Genomic DNA, 15,055 nt, shown 5'->3' with positions numbered 1-15,055 from the left:
CAGATTCATAATGGTTTAATGGAGAAATTTAATTTCATATACAAGCAAAATGAGTCACCGAACCAATTAAACATGTATTTCGAGGTTCCACTGTATCATATTTTCATCCTGTAAAGTCTCACCCTCCTCCTCACGTCCTATGTCGTCGGCGTTAACGTGATTTATTCATTCCTGGGGGCGTCGCGCCTCTTCAATGCAGCTCGAGTGTTTCAAGCCCCAAGTGACCATTGTCGCCTTGCACCGCTTGCTGCTTTGCCAAACTTTTAAATACCATGCCCTTATAAAATTTCTCCTCGGCTGTGTTCCTGTATTCAATGTTTAAATAGGGGCGGAGCCTTCTGTCCGCCCTCGGAGTTCATTCCTCACGTTTTTTGGGAGGTAGTCAGAAATGCAGCAAACAGAGCAGTAGCAAAACTTGTATGCTCGAGTGCAACCAGCGGGAGGAGCAGCAAAAAATAAGAAGACGACATGGCGTCAACAGCCACTCCCCTGCCTCCATGTTTGCCATCATCTGAAACCGGTATGTGAGCTCCCCACCGCTCCCTAGTGGCGACATGAAAAAAAAAAACATACCGGTCTCCTCGAGGGTGATGATCATGGTCCCAGGGCCGAATGCATTCCATGCGGTGCAGTTGTAAGTGGACAGGAAGTCCGACTCCATTACATTGTTGATGGTGAGCGTGGAGAGGACGCCGCCGCCCTCGGCCGCCGGCTTGCTCTGCTCCACCGTATACCTCTCCAGGAGTGTACCCTTCTCCTTCTCCCACACATTCTCCTTCCACGCCCACACCTGCCAGCACACACAAAAACTCCTTCTGAAATGGAGCAAGGATGTCAATACAAATACGCGTGTGTGTGTGTGTGTGTGTGTGTGTGTGTGTGAGGAACATGGGATTATCATAATGTAGCTAAAAGCCCTCCACTGGAACTCCATGTGAATAATGGATGTTCTTTGACTGCTGGACTCCAGACGTCATCTTTCAAATTGGGAGGAACTTTTTGCAGCTCCAAGAACCTTTTCAGGAATGAGGTCATTTCTTGGTGCATTTGGACAGCGTAGCTACCAGGGACCATGGACCTTCAGCTTCTAGAACCATCTTAGCTCTTACTCCGAGAAAGGGTCTCTTTCTGGTTCTTGGTGATCGGTGGAACTCATAAGCCCCGCCCCATTAGCAGATGCTTCCTGCACCGTTATAAAAAACTACTGTGGTCTCTGGTCAGACGTTTTCTTTGGACTAAATGGACAGAGGTCCACGCTCTTCCGCCCTGCTACATCTCAGGGGGGTTTCCAGGGCTCGCAGAAGAACATCAACATTTTGGACCAGATTGAGTTTAGTTCGGTAGGCTGATGATTGACAGTTGATTAGATGGAGGCAGGTGAATGGTTTTTGAGATGACTGGCTGCGGGCTAGATGATGGCACACGATTGGCTGTAAACTACATGCACACAGATAATTGGCTGTTGGTTATTTGGAGGCAGATGATTGGTTGAACGTAGATGGCTTTGGGTAAAATTATGGTACATGATTGGTTGAGTTAGATGGACAGAGATGATTGGCTGTAGTTTAAACGGAGGCAGGTGATTTGGATGTAGATAAATCTAAGAAATTAGTCTTATAGATTTGAACGTTCGCTTCTAAACGTAGTCTTCCAGTTGGACGACGCTCGGACACACACCCTGCACAGCTTCCTCAGACCAGCAACAGTTTGGACGCATCTCCAGATGTCGGTGGAGGTGGAGGTTGGGGGGACCACCTTTAAATCCACTAAAAGCAGCTGTATTATTCAGCAGTGAAGTCCTGTATGGCGCGGAGAACGGTTAATTATGCATAAACCCACATGTTCCCATAATCTGCCCACTTATTCCAGGGGAGGAGAATCTCCTGGCCGCGGCATTTACTGGGACAACTGTTCGTCTCCCCTCCTTTATATTTCATAGCTCTTTTTATGTCGCAACCTTCCACCGCCTGCATTAGGGGAGCTCGCAGCGAGTCAGGACGGATCAGTCACAAAGGCCGGGGAGGAGAGCGCCGCCGCTGCGCGATACAGGCGAGTGGAGGGGGAAAAAAAAAAAAGCATCCGGGCCCGATTCCTGACGCAGGGGGGCTAAAAGCAGAGCGGCTTAGTGCGAGTCTGTTTATGTGATGGGATGGAGGGGAATTCTTTTTTAGAGCGAGCCACCACTCAGGAGGGAAAAAAAAAGGGACAGCGGCTGAAAGCATCTGCCACGCAGGAGCAAGCGGAGGCGTTTTATGAAAAAAAAAAAGGGGGGGAGGGGGACATGAAGGTGAGGTACAAGCTCGGGCTTTTTGTGACCAAAGCTTTTTCCTGTTTGTCGTTTCTCGCACTGAATAATTAGCTGCTAAGTGCTAAGAAGTGGACGGTTCAAATTTGCTTCCAGGAACTTGCCCCCTCCCCCTCCCCGAGGGGAACCTTTTAGTATTGCGTTCCCACAGGCAGTGAGGGACCACAGTGGCAACCTGCAACGTGCACCTTTGAGCTCCACACTCAAAAGCAAACCACTGAAGAAGAAGAAGAAGAAGAGGAGGAAGACGACACGGACAATGAGGAGGTGGAAGCTGCCTTGGCCTTCATAGAATAATAACCATGGACTATCAGTTGGTTGAAGTGTTTTTATCTTCTCCCTGCATTGTGAAGAGCCCCGTTAGCCATTGGCTAACTACGCACTTATTTTGGTTCAAAATGTTGATGTTCCTCTGCGAGCCCCGGAAACCCCTCTACGGCGTAGCAGGCCAAAAGAACCGGACTTCCCCGTCGCTCCATTTCTCGCTAGTTGCAAGAAAACAGCTGACCAGTGCCCAAGACAGTTTTAAAAAAGTAAGAAGTATCTGCTGATGGGGTGCGGCTTCTGAGCTCCTATGGACTGCAAAAAGACCTTGCCTCAGAGTAAGAGCTAAGATGGTTCTAAAAGCTGAAGGTTCATGGTTCCTCTTCTGTCCCAATGCACCAGGAAACTTCCTGATAAGGTTCTAGGAACTGCAAAAGATCTCTACAGCGAGAAAGCGTCTTTTAAACACCAACAAATTTTGACATTTTCAGGTTTTCTCGTGTTTCTCCGCGTCTCGCCGTCTCTCCACTTACGATCTTATCTGGCGGGGGCGTGCTGGAGATGTAGCACTTCACCTCCCCTCGTTCTCCCCTCACGGCGTACTGCACCGGGTCGCTGGAGATGATGGGAGGACCTGGAGAAGACGGAGGACACGTGAGTGAAGGAGACACGGCAAATCCGGCCTGAGCCATTCTCCATCCCCGTTTTTCAGATTACTGGCCACTTTGAGCGGCGAGGAGGTTCCCTGACCGTTGACTGTGAGCGCGACCTCGGTTTCTCCCACGCCGATCCGTGGGACGATGGCCTTGCACACGTATTGGCCGGCGTCGGCCTGGCTCACTGACTTCAGATACAGCTGATTGCTGTTGCTCAGAACCTGCGGGGGAGTGGAATATGAAAATAAATAAATAAGTAAAAGGACACGGGGAGATAAACAAGGTAAACCCACTGAGCATCAAGAGGGATAAACAAAATAAAAAGCCCACGCATGTGAGTAGAAGGCAGGATCATGTGCACGTTACTGCTCACACACAACGTATACGGAGTGTTCTCACGGGCTGCCATACTACGTTCCTGACCTCTGTGGTGACCCTGGATGCATCACACACCTGTTTGAAATAAACCTTATAAGTGATAAAAATGTAAATCCATTGCATCTGTTATCAGACGTGAATTAAATATGCACCGCAACTAAACATCGCTCCAATGATTTGCCAGGTTTTTGCTAATACAGTGGCCCCATAAGATATGAATCACTTTATATACGCATTTTTCAAGATGCAAAGCGCTATTCCAGCAAATGTTATCCTTGAAATACCACGATAGGAATACGAGAGCGAGAAAATCTAAATTAGATATTCGCCCGGCACGCGCCAAGAGAGCTTCCACGTCTCAAATACGCTTCATGACGCCGCCGCGTCTTCTGAATTGGCGTTTCTCGCTGCTTTCACCTTGAAGAACGCCTTGCAGCTTCCAGCATCCCTCAGCCACTTCGTCCGGGTAATTGGTACAGTACGCATATCTCCTGTAATGTTCCTATCTCTTCTGTGGCATCATTTTATAGCTTTGTGCTTATTTTGTGCTTTTTTTTTTATTATCATCACAAGCCCAAAGAAAGCGAGTAGTAAGGCAAGTAGTGAACAAGAAAGCAAGACGATGCTTTATATGGAAATTAAGCACGTGACGCACGTGACTGTAATCGCAATGTATCCGCGATATGTTCCATCCTAAAGCAAAAGGAGTCTATAAAGGCTATGAAAAAGCAAGCCTCATTAGAGCAATGCTTGAAGAAAATCTAGCGACAGTGATTTAGAGGAAAATGAATTAAAAAAAAAGAAAAACTAGTGAAGAAAACAAATTCTGAAGAAAAATGTAAGTGAATTAAGTAAGGTAAGGATTCCTATTACAACAATGTGTTTACAATAACCATGATTTTTCTTTTTGATGTCCCTTACATTATTAATATCCTTTATTTTTCAGGGTTTTTCTGTATGACTATCCTTATTTTGCGAATTTTGAGGGGGAAATTGATTTCTTTTTTATCATTTTAAATGGGTAAAATTAATTTAAGATATGAAAAAAATCAACACACGAACCCACTTCTGGAACAAATTAAATTAGTATCTTAAGGGACCGCTGTATATTATAATCACATTCCAGACGCATTCCTAGGAAGTAAATAAGCGCCTAGAGTGAGGAGACAAGACTAATCTTTGATCTTGGTCGATAAATGTTTCATACCGAACATGGAATCCGCAGGCGGGGAAACGAGACGCAGTGCAGTTTGATGTTTGTCGTCCAAACAGCATCGGCAAACCGTATTTTACGGGGAAAGCGAAGGAGGCCGAGCCCCCGGGCCGACACGGAGATCCGCTTTTCTAGGTCAGCTCGTTGTTGGCGTCTGCTCCCATGGTCACAGGAACGGCTAACGGGCCCTGAGGTTGCTTTTGTAGTCCTTTGGACTACAAATCCCAAGGTGCAATGTTTTTCCATCTAGCCTATTTAACTACTTGGCCTGAGAAGGTGTAGAGAACCCTATGACCCTCAACTTGAGATACATCAGATACAACCTCAGATGGATGGAGGACAGGAACAGGATGGACGGTTGTTTTTCCATTTATCCATCAACCCATCCCTCCATCCATCCATCGCACAATCCATACATCCACCAGTTTATCTATCCATCCATTGGTATGTTCATCAATCCATCCATCGGTTGGTCTGTCCATCCACAGACCCGTCTGTTCATCCATTCATCCATCGGCCAGACTGTTCATCCATTCATTCACCCGACTATCCATCCATTCATCAGTCGGTCCGTACATCCATCCACGCGACCATCCGTCTGTCAGTCCATCCATCAATTAATTCATCCGACCATCCATCACTCCGTCTATTGATCCATTCATTGCTCTATCCATCTATCCATTCATCGGTTGGTCCGTCCATCCATTCATCCAGCCATCCATCCATCCATTCATTCATCCATCCATCCACCAATCAATCCATCGATTAAATCCATCTGTCCATCCATCCGTCAGTCTGTCAATCATCCCTCCGACCATCCATTTATCGATCTCTTCATCCACCCAGACACTGCTTGAACTTCTGCATGTAAAATGTTACCCAAGTATTCGAGCAGATTTCACATTTTACTGTAATTTTAGCAAAGCAAACGTTGAAAAAAAAAAAGATCGAAAAAAGAAGAGAACTAAAATCCATCTGCAAATCATCTCCCCGACACGAGATAAAACCAGAGGAACAAAATAAAATCTGGATTTCAAGCAGCGCGAGGACACGGGGTTTTTCCCCTCGGCTGTTTCATCATCAGGACAGCCTTTGGAAAATGCCCTGAAAAAAGTGAGTGACTTACAAGGATGCAGCTTGATGATTCACTCGACCTTTTAAGGACAAGGGTGCATTCTTGTGCTTTTCTCATATTCATGTTTCTGCTTCGAGGGGATGGAGGGAATAGCTTATGTCGCCGCCCTAAGCGGCTGCTGCCACCCAACATCACTTTGAGTCCACCAATTTTTGCTTCTCATGTGGCTTTTTCGGTCCTTTCGCACTGTTGAACTTTTTGCAAGGGATATTTCTTGGCTATTTGGGACAACGGAGGAATCAGGGACCTTCAGTTCCAAGAGTCATTTCACCTCCTACTATGAGGCAGAGTCCTCCATTTGATCTAGATGCTTGTTAACTCATAAGCCATGTCAATTAGCAGGTACTTCCTACAGACTGCAGAGCGCCAATTTTTTAAAACTACTGTGGTCACTAATCGGCTGTTTTCTTGCGACAAAATGGACCGAAGCCTTGAAAAATGAATGAAAAGCTCCAAGCCCTTCTGATCTGCTTCTTCACAAAAGGGTTTCAAGGCCTTGCAGAGGAACATCAATATTTTGGCCACAATAAGGGCTAGCTCCAGAGTTAGCTAATGTCTAACGGGGTTCTTCACACAATGAAGCAGTGCAGGGAGAAGATACAGACACTGCAACCCATTTCATAGTCCATGGTTATTATATGCACGGTGTGGAATAATTAAGGTGCACATTGGCGGTCCCGACAATGGTCCATGAGAATGCAAAACTAAAAGATTCCCCTGGAGGAGGTGAGTTTCTGGAGCCGAATTGGAGCTGGACACTTCTTAGCACCTAGAGGCTAATTCTTCATCACGAGAAACAAAAACGAGGTAAAGCTCCATCACACTGGTTCCTGCCGCGGCCCCGACCCGTAGTCCCTTTAATGGTTGAATGCAAAATTAAAAGGTTCCCCTGGATGTGACTAGTTCCCGGAACAAAATTCCTGGCCACTTCTTAGAACTGTTCCGTCCGAAAGCGGCTGTAGAGGTCTGAGTTCCTCTGTCATCATCTGGAACAGTCTGTTTAAATGACTGACACTGTTGTGTTTTACATCAGAAACCTGAAATCTGTGTAAAGTCACTTGCAGAGGCAGTATCGAGTTGCCCCTGTGAGAGTCTATGTAAAAAAAAAAAAAGACTGTTACAATAGTCGGGCCATTGTTACGTACGTGTTGCAGTATATCTTCAGGGCACTGGTCCCTCGTGTAAAGTGCATACCAAAGGATATGCTAATGACTCGATGGCGCAGGCTAATGGCAACAAAGCCATTTGGCAGACAAAATGAGAGCCCTATCACTCAGCGATCGAAATTCACGGTGGCAAGTTTGTACCAGTGAACCTTCTCCGCTGCACTTCCTGTCCACACCATGCCGGGTTGATTAGGAGCCATCTGAGGGCTCATTGATGCTCAACTTTGTGCCTTCTGTCCGTCCCCTGCGTTCATTTCCCATGAAATCCTACATGTTCTCGGGGAGCTCTCGGATGCGTGGCTGCAAACGGAGGAATACCACTAGAAGTGGTGTGGGGCCAGTGTTGTATGCTCAACTGTGACTAGCAAAAAGAGAAGAAAACATGACATCAGTAGAACCAGGGAGGAACATCCATCGCGCCACTTCTATTTGAGTCGTTTTCATTTGTCTGGACGGAATATAGAACAACCATGGCAACAGGCCATGACGTTTGACGAAGTACGTAACCATGATTATCCTTTTAGAGAAAAACAAAATTCAAATTCAAAGATGTTGGCTGCAAAGTTAGGAAGTCGCTCTTGCATAGATTTGAAGGGATTTGGCCTAAAATCCATCTTGCTTATGTTGGACCTACAAGAACTCATTGCGATAAAAATGTCAAGCTAGCTAAGTGACAAAGTGAGATCACATCGGGTTTTGGTTCAATAGCACAAAGCTTGAAACCAACAAATATCAGTTGATGGAGAAGACATTTGAAACCGACCAGATACGGAATTTGATCATCTAACCATGCAGGAGGCCTTCTGGGTACACAGAGAAAAAGGAAACATCCAGGCACCGGGTTGAAACTGAAACTGAAATTAAAAGCCTGTCTTTCTCTTCCGTCAGGGAGGAGGCTGGTCGCTGCTAGTTAACTGTCTGTCTAAGAACTTGCACGCTCTAGACATGATGCATCATGGGGCATCAACTGAAGATAACTCACTGTCACTGAGAGAACCATAAGTGTGCTGGATGATCTTCATTGTCATCATGTTGACTAAAGCATTGGTGGATATTTACTAATAAGCCTATTCTTGGTTGACGTTCAAACCATCATCAGTGAGAGCCCTGGATCAAATCAGAAAACCATGATTTGGTTTTTCAGATCTCCATGCTCCCAGAACGCAGGGATACTTGCGGTGGCTGGAGTCTCAAAAAGTAGAATGGAGCATTAAGTTAGCAACTCCTCTTCTGTGGAACCATCTTCCGATCTCCATCTGAGTGGTGGACACCCAGTAAAAAGCTCGAAACCTTTTTTTTTTTGGTGGGAAAGCTAACAGTAAGGACCAGGCTAGCCTCATAAGCTTATTCTGCATGATGCAACTTTCTCATTATGTCCCTTCCTCAATGTATGATAACGTCAGGTTCCCTGGGGCCGTGGTTTGATGTACTCCAGCATCTCCAGGCATCCGCCATTGTTATTTCTTTTAGGAATATGAAAAGCTGTTATTGTATCATTTGAGCTGTTAGCTGTTAGCACTGGTATTGATTGATCATTTGTGCCTCCCCACCCTCATACCCCCTCTGTTTCCATTACACTCCTGTTTTCCATCACTCTGTCCTTCTTGCTTGCTCTTCGGTTAAGGCAGAAGGCCGCCAAAAATGTGCCGGGATCAACCCAGCGTTTCCAAAATCAAAATAAAATCGGGCTTGACTTGTAGAAGGGGTGAAAAAATTAAACTACTCACAGTGGCTCCCTGAGCACAGTTCAATATTTCTCTCTCTCTCTGTTTTTTTTCCGGCCACTAAAAACTGTCCACTAGAAAGAATGATAAAAAAAAAAATATCCATAAAATATTAAAATAACAATTCGGTGTCCAGATGCGCCTCTGACTTCAGGTCAAAACCAGAAATCCTCCCTGAGACCATTAAAGCGAGTCAGCCGCTTATTCCTATTTTTCCCCTCCTCTCTGTACTTTTAGAACAGGGAACACACATACAAACACACACCCCCCCACACACACACACTCCTACACACAACTGCAGTAAAAACATGGTGTCGTTTGCAGATAAATAAGAATAGTTTTAAATGATTAGTGAGATTGGAGCTGGGGTTGTTATGGAAACAACCGTGCGCTACTCCTCAGTGTTACTACGAAGGGCGCGTTATCCCAGAGGGGTTCCGAAACTAAGATAAAAAGCATGACGTCGGCGAAGACGACGGTGGACCCTCACCATGTTCGAACCCTTTTTGAACCAGGTGAGTGTGAGCGGGGGGTTCCCTGCCCACTTGCAATTGAGGGTGACGTCGGAGTCCACGTCAACGGTTTTCGGCTGAGGCTCTACCAGCAGGATGGGGCCGACTGGAGAAGAAGACGAAGAAGAAGAAGGAGAAGAAAGGGGAGGAGGAGGAGGAGGAGGAAGGGGGAGACAGTTCAGATGTTCTGTGTCTGGATTCCAGGTTGACTGTGAGACGGTGAGGTGGCGAGGTGAGGGGCCGGGCCCTCTGACTCACAGTGGACGTCCACCAGGATGCTGACATTGGTCTTTCCCACGGCGTTGAAAACCAGACAGGAGACGGGCTCTGTGAAGAAGGAGTGGTCCGCCTTGGTGGTGAACACGCTCTCCCTGGCGCCCTGCAGCACCACCCCGCCCTTCGCCCACCTGGAGGTCAGAACACGGCATAGATTGGTTGCTACGAGGTACATCGGTGTCAAACTTCTGTAGAGAACCCATTGTCAATTGACAGTCTGGATGTTTGGTGGCCATGTTTGGTAACATTTATTCATGAAATACCGCTCATCCTGAACTCAGGGTCTCCTAAACCTGCTGTCACTGGGCGAGAGGCGAGGTAACCTTGAATCGATTTATCACAGGGCCAGAGACATACAACCAATCACTCTTTCATTCACACCTCCTGCAGACAGACACAACAGCTGACTGGCCAGTCAGTGATTTTCCTCCCCGGTGTTTCTCACCGGTGACTCAAAGCACTTTGTCTGCCAGAAAAAGCTAAAAGCAAGTTCCTGCGAGTGCCGGCGTGCAGGAAATGCCACTGCGAATCAGGCGCGAGACGCGAGTTGTTGGTTCACGCATCATTAAAAACAAGTTCCCACCGTCAGTCCCTTTCAAAACACATTATATAAGAAATACTACCAGAAGGTGTTTCAAACATATTGTACAACGTAGAACCAGAGAAGTGAGTAAGTGCAGACCTGTAGCCCATAATAGGGGGGTTGGCATGGGCCTGGCAGGTGAAGGTGACTCTGTCGCCCTCCAGGACAGAGCGAGGCTCGATGGACAAGGTCACCGTTGGCGGATCTGCAACAGAACCGGACGCACTTGTACCACAAGCGGTATTCTCCGGTGAACGTGATTCATTGTGACATCACTGGAACACAATTTCTTACGGTGGACGTTGAGGGTAACAGTTGTGCTTTTGCCCGACGGAACAGCCAGGTTGGTGGCCACGCAGCTGTAGTTCCTCCCCGTGTCCGTGTCCACCGGGTGAATGGGCAGGTAGCTCCGTGTGGTCACCCTCTTCTTGTCGCTGAGCAACTCCTGGGAACGGTTACAAGGCAGGTGAGAAGAAGCTCGTAGTCGCGGATCAGGAGCGCGTCCGGCGCTGACTTACGTTCGCGCTGGCGGCGCCGTCCACAGGGAGGCCATCTTTGAGCCACTCGATTGTAGAATGCGGTTTGGCACCTCGAGACACGCAGCTCAGGTTGTAGGACTCCCCCGCGTTCAGCAGTACCTCCGGACCCCCGTCGATCACAGGGTCGTCTGGGGGAACTGGAGATAGGGCGGAGTTGTGAGAACACCGGGTTGTCACACTCAGACGCACTAATATGAGCGCACAAACATACTGAGCACGGTGAGTTTGGCCCTCCTGGACCTCAGGGCGGCATCGGGGGCCTGGCACTCGTACAAGGAGTCGTCAGTAAGGTCGGCGGACAGGATCTCCAGGTTGTACTGGCCCAACTCCTGGAGGGGCAGCACCCGGTACCTGGGCCAGGCTGCAGAGCGAGAACGGACAGGAGACGAGGAGTTAAAACTGAAGATCCCACAGAACCCCATGCAAGAGCCTGACATCCTTGAACATCAACAGATGAACAGCTGCGCGAAGGCAAAACAACAGCCATTTGGTCTCCAGCTCCAGAAACCCCGGGTTTCTTTTACTTCTTACACTCCGTCTTTCATTCATCCATTATCTATACCACTTGCACTTGCATTGGTGTCGGAGCCTATCCCATCTGTCATCGGGACCATCACCAAGGCCACATGTAGAGACATACAACCATTCACTCACTCATTCAAGTATCATAGACTTACAATTTGCACCCTCTCATTCACTCGTGATTAACATTATGGATGTTCCAATAGTAACTCCTTCATCTTTGCTATGCCGTCCAAATGAAAAGCATTAAAATCCCTGATCCTTATGAGGCTACTTCGGCAGTTTCAAATGCCAGGCCAGAGAGTAGCTGCTAGCCGGATTAGCTTAAGGAAATGGATTGCGAGGTGAACGGAACCCCTGACGTCGCCTTCATAAGCATTTTACATTTCACAGAACAAAGCACAATTTAACGGGCATTTCAAAAAAATCTGAACCGTGATCATAAACGAAGGAGCAGTTTAGCCAGAATGACCACTGCAGTCAAATCCATCTGTTCAAATCACAAAAATCCAAGGGGGTTTTTCATGTGGATGGTTGAGAAAACAAGACACTGAATGGTGGCACATCTCTATATGATGTGTAAATGGTTAAGAGTCTCTATATGCTGTCCTGTGATTGGTCCAGGGTGACCCCTGCCCCTGCCAATCACAGCAGGAATAGCCTGCAAACCCGAGTCCAGGATGAGCCGTATAGATAATGAATGAATGAATGAATGAATGAATGAATGAACCAAAAACATAATGATACTTTCACTTCAGTCATGACATCTGAAGCTTCAGCGATCATCCCTCGGGCAACAGACCGTGATGCACCGGACTGGTGTGTGTGGCGCCTTACACAGCATACACGCACAAACACACACACACACACACACACACACACACAACCACACAGCGTTCGTACAGGAACGCATGTGTGAATGGGTAAGAGCCATTCAACTATCTATCACTAACTAGACCATGTTACCCGTGACAGCAATCATGAGTGAGTGAGAACAGAAAGATCCACATGAGGTGGACTGAAGATCATCACACACACACACACAGACACACACACACACACACACACACACACACACACACACACACACACACACTCCCCTCCCCCATCCCCAGCTGTGCCAATGCAGTGCATTCTCACCATGAGATGGCATCCACGTTCTGTGTCACCAGCACAGGGGGAGGGGGGGGATTTTTAGAGGACTGGAAACAGGTCCCAGTCCTGGTGCAGGATTTGTGCTCGCCGGCCAAGACAGGAGGAAGAATCTCGCCCACGAGCCTGTCCTCGCCGCGCGCCTTCACCCCTTGATTCTCCTCTGGCGTGCGTTCGCCTCATATAGATGTGCATTTGCAAGTTAAATGACAAGCACCCCGAAAGCGCATGAAAAGCCCTGAGAAGGAGGGGAGGGGGGCACACAGAGCCCCCATACAAACACACATGCACACATAATGTGCGTGTGTGTGTGTTTGTGTGTGTGTGTGTGTGTGCATGAAGTGGCCACTGTTCATTCACATGTTTTTTTATTTAAAAGCTTTGGCTCCAAGGGACGGGACCGTTATAGTAACAATGTGATTGAAAAAAAAAAAGGGAAGGTGGGGGGGGCGGAGTGTGTGAGCAGAGGAGAAGAGCATGTCACAGTAGATGAAGGTGAGGGGCGAGGAACGAAGCAAGGGATGGGGATGAGCGGCGCGACAGGCGGGGATGAGGATAAAGGTCAGGGACCAAAAATAAAACCGAGGAATCGTAGTGTTCAGCAGATCGGAAGGGGAGGGGAGGGCAGGGGGGGCGAGGCCCGAAATAAACCCAATATCAAAACAATAACAGCTAGAAAGCAGCGTGTCAGAAGTTACCACACACACACACACACACACACACACACACTGGAAGCACTCCATTAAACGCATGGACCCATAATTGCAGAGGGCCCCTCCGGGCTGATCGGTGCCGCAATGAAGACGCTGTAAAACATGCCGGCGAAAACCCTTACGAATCAGACGCTTTATTAATGAGGACAAACACGCAAAGAGTCAAGGGAGAAATTGCTGTGTGTAAACGACTGTGATGTGTTGTGGATATGGATTATTGATGAACTGATGATTAATAACACTGTCACGTATAATCTAACTGACTCCATGCAGAAGGGAATTCAACTCCTGCATGAACAATTATTTTCTTAAGGTCGATAAAATCAGCATGATTTTTACACATGTACGTTTCATATTGACTGATGTTTATAATTCATGCAATGCATTCATTCATTCATCACCTGCACTGCTTATCCTGCGGTCAGGGTTGAGAAGGGGCAGGAGCCTATGCCAGCTGTGATTGGCTGAGAGGCGGGTTCACCCCGGACCAATTATAGGGCCACAAGTGGAGACGTACAACTATTCACCCTCTCATTCACGTGTTATATAAAGACATACAATCACACTCACTTATTCATATACCATACAGATATTCAACCACTCTCATTCACACATCCTACAAAGACTATTCACTCTCTCATTTATATGTTATAGAGCTAAACAACATTCATCCTCTCATTCATATATATATTTAAACAACCATTCGATCATCATACGTATTAAATATTTTCCCAATACTGGGATCAATAAAGTACACCTGAAGTGTACATGAAGATATACCAGTCACTCACTCATTCATTCATAGACATACAACCAGTCACTCACTCATTCACGATACACAGAGACAAAAAAACATTCACCTTCTCATTTATGTCATATCGAGAAACATAATCGTTAATTCATTCACAGATAGAGACAAACAACCATTCATCCTCTCATTTCCACGCCATGTTAAGACAAACAACCAATCACTATCTCTTTCAAACAACTATGGACATGCAAAAAAATCACCCTCTCCTTCTCAACTCATTGACATACAACCAGTCACTCACTCATTCACAATACATAGGGACAAAAAAACATTCACCTTCTCACTTATGTCATATGTTCATTCAATCACACATCATACAGACACAAACAATTCATCCTCTCATTCACACATCTGGACACTTGAGGGTCTCCGTGTTATCTGGCATGTGATTGGACTTTGGGGATTTTAACGACAGGCTGCAGATCAGCAGTCATACACAGCTTTTTGGTTGGTTTGGAAGCATTCATTCATTCCATATACTGCCGATGCTGGAGCCAGGGTTGGGGTATTCACTCTCTCATCCATGTAAGGTGGACACATACAGATATTCACCCGCTCATTCACGTCATATCAAATGATACAACCAGTCACCCTCTCAGTTACACATATTACAAGAATACAACAATTCACTTGCAGACTCCACACAGAAACCCCCGCTGTGGGAATAGAACCAGGGACCTTGTGGCTGTGAAGCTAAACCGCTAACCGCTGCGCCACCAAGCCGCACTTCAAACATTTGATCCAAACATATTGGTTCGGTCTGATGATGGAGTTCATCCCTGATGCTGCACAAGCGTCCCGAATTGAACCTTCATACGTTCATCCCTCTTTTGGCGGAATCTGAATCAGAACAGCGTCTGAAGGGTGAAACGGCTCGTCCGGCGCAAAGCTGCGGCTGCAGATAAAGCCTCTCTGTCAGCAGGCGTCTGACAAACACACAATGTCAGACTAACGAGGGGACGAGCGCCATCACAACGCTGCTTTGTTTGCATTTTGGGGGAAAAAGGGAGGATTTTCTGTCACAAGTCTCAGCTCTTTTTTTTTTTTTTTTTTTTTTTTTTTTTTAATATCAAGGCCGGTTCTTTTTGTCACTGCTTTTTTACTTA

At 46.8% G+C, this 15,055-nt stretch overlaps 1 protein-coding gene across 3 annotated transcripts in view; it reads right to left on the bottom strand.

The window, feature by feature from the left end:
- kirrel1a (kirre like nephrin family adhesion molecule 1a) overlaps positions 1 to 15,055 on the bottom strand; it is a 41,194-nt gene that overhangs the window by 11,464 nt on the left and 14,675 nt on the right. For all 3 annotated transcript variants that reach the window (XM_086165413.1, XM_086165414.1, XM_086165415.1), the window contains exons 3-11: positions 10,963 to 11,112; positions 10,731 to 10,888; positions 10,507 to 10,657; positions 10,312 to 10,417; positions 9,612 to 9,760; positions 9,332 to 9,459; positions 3,320 to 3,446; positions 3,103 to 3,203; positions 574 to 790 (exon numbers count right to left, since the gene is read on the bottom strand). In XM_086165413.1, the coding sequence (XP_086021539.1) occupies positions 574 to 790; positions 3,103 to 3,203; positions 3,320 to 3,446; positions 9,332 to 9,459; positions 9,612 to 9,760; positions 10,312 to 10,417; positions 10,507 to 10,657; positions 10,731 to 10,888; positions 10,963 to 11,112 (1,287 nt within the window). The remainder of the gene's footprint in view (positions 1 to 573; positions 791 to 3,102; positions 3,204 to 3,319; positions 3,447 to 9,331; positions 9,460 to 9,611; positions 9,761 to 10,311; positions 10,418 to 10,506; positions 10,658 to 10,730; positions 10,889 to 10,962; positions 11,113 to 15,055) is intronic.

The sequence above is a fragment of the Fistularia commersonii genome, chromosome 19 (genome assembly GCF_037954325.1).
Source record: "Fistularia commersonii isolate RoL2024-O1a breed Wild chromosome 19, RoL_Fcom_v1.0, whole genome shotgun sequence".
Taxonomy (NCBI): Eukaryota; Metazoa; Chordata; class Actinopteri; order Syngnathiformes; family Fistulariidae; genus Fistularia; species Fistularia commersonii.
The sequence above is the reverse complement of the archived record's forward strand: the minus strand, read 5'-3'. Positions and strand labels throughout refer to the sequence as shown.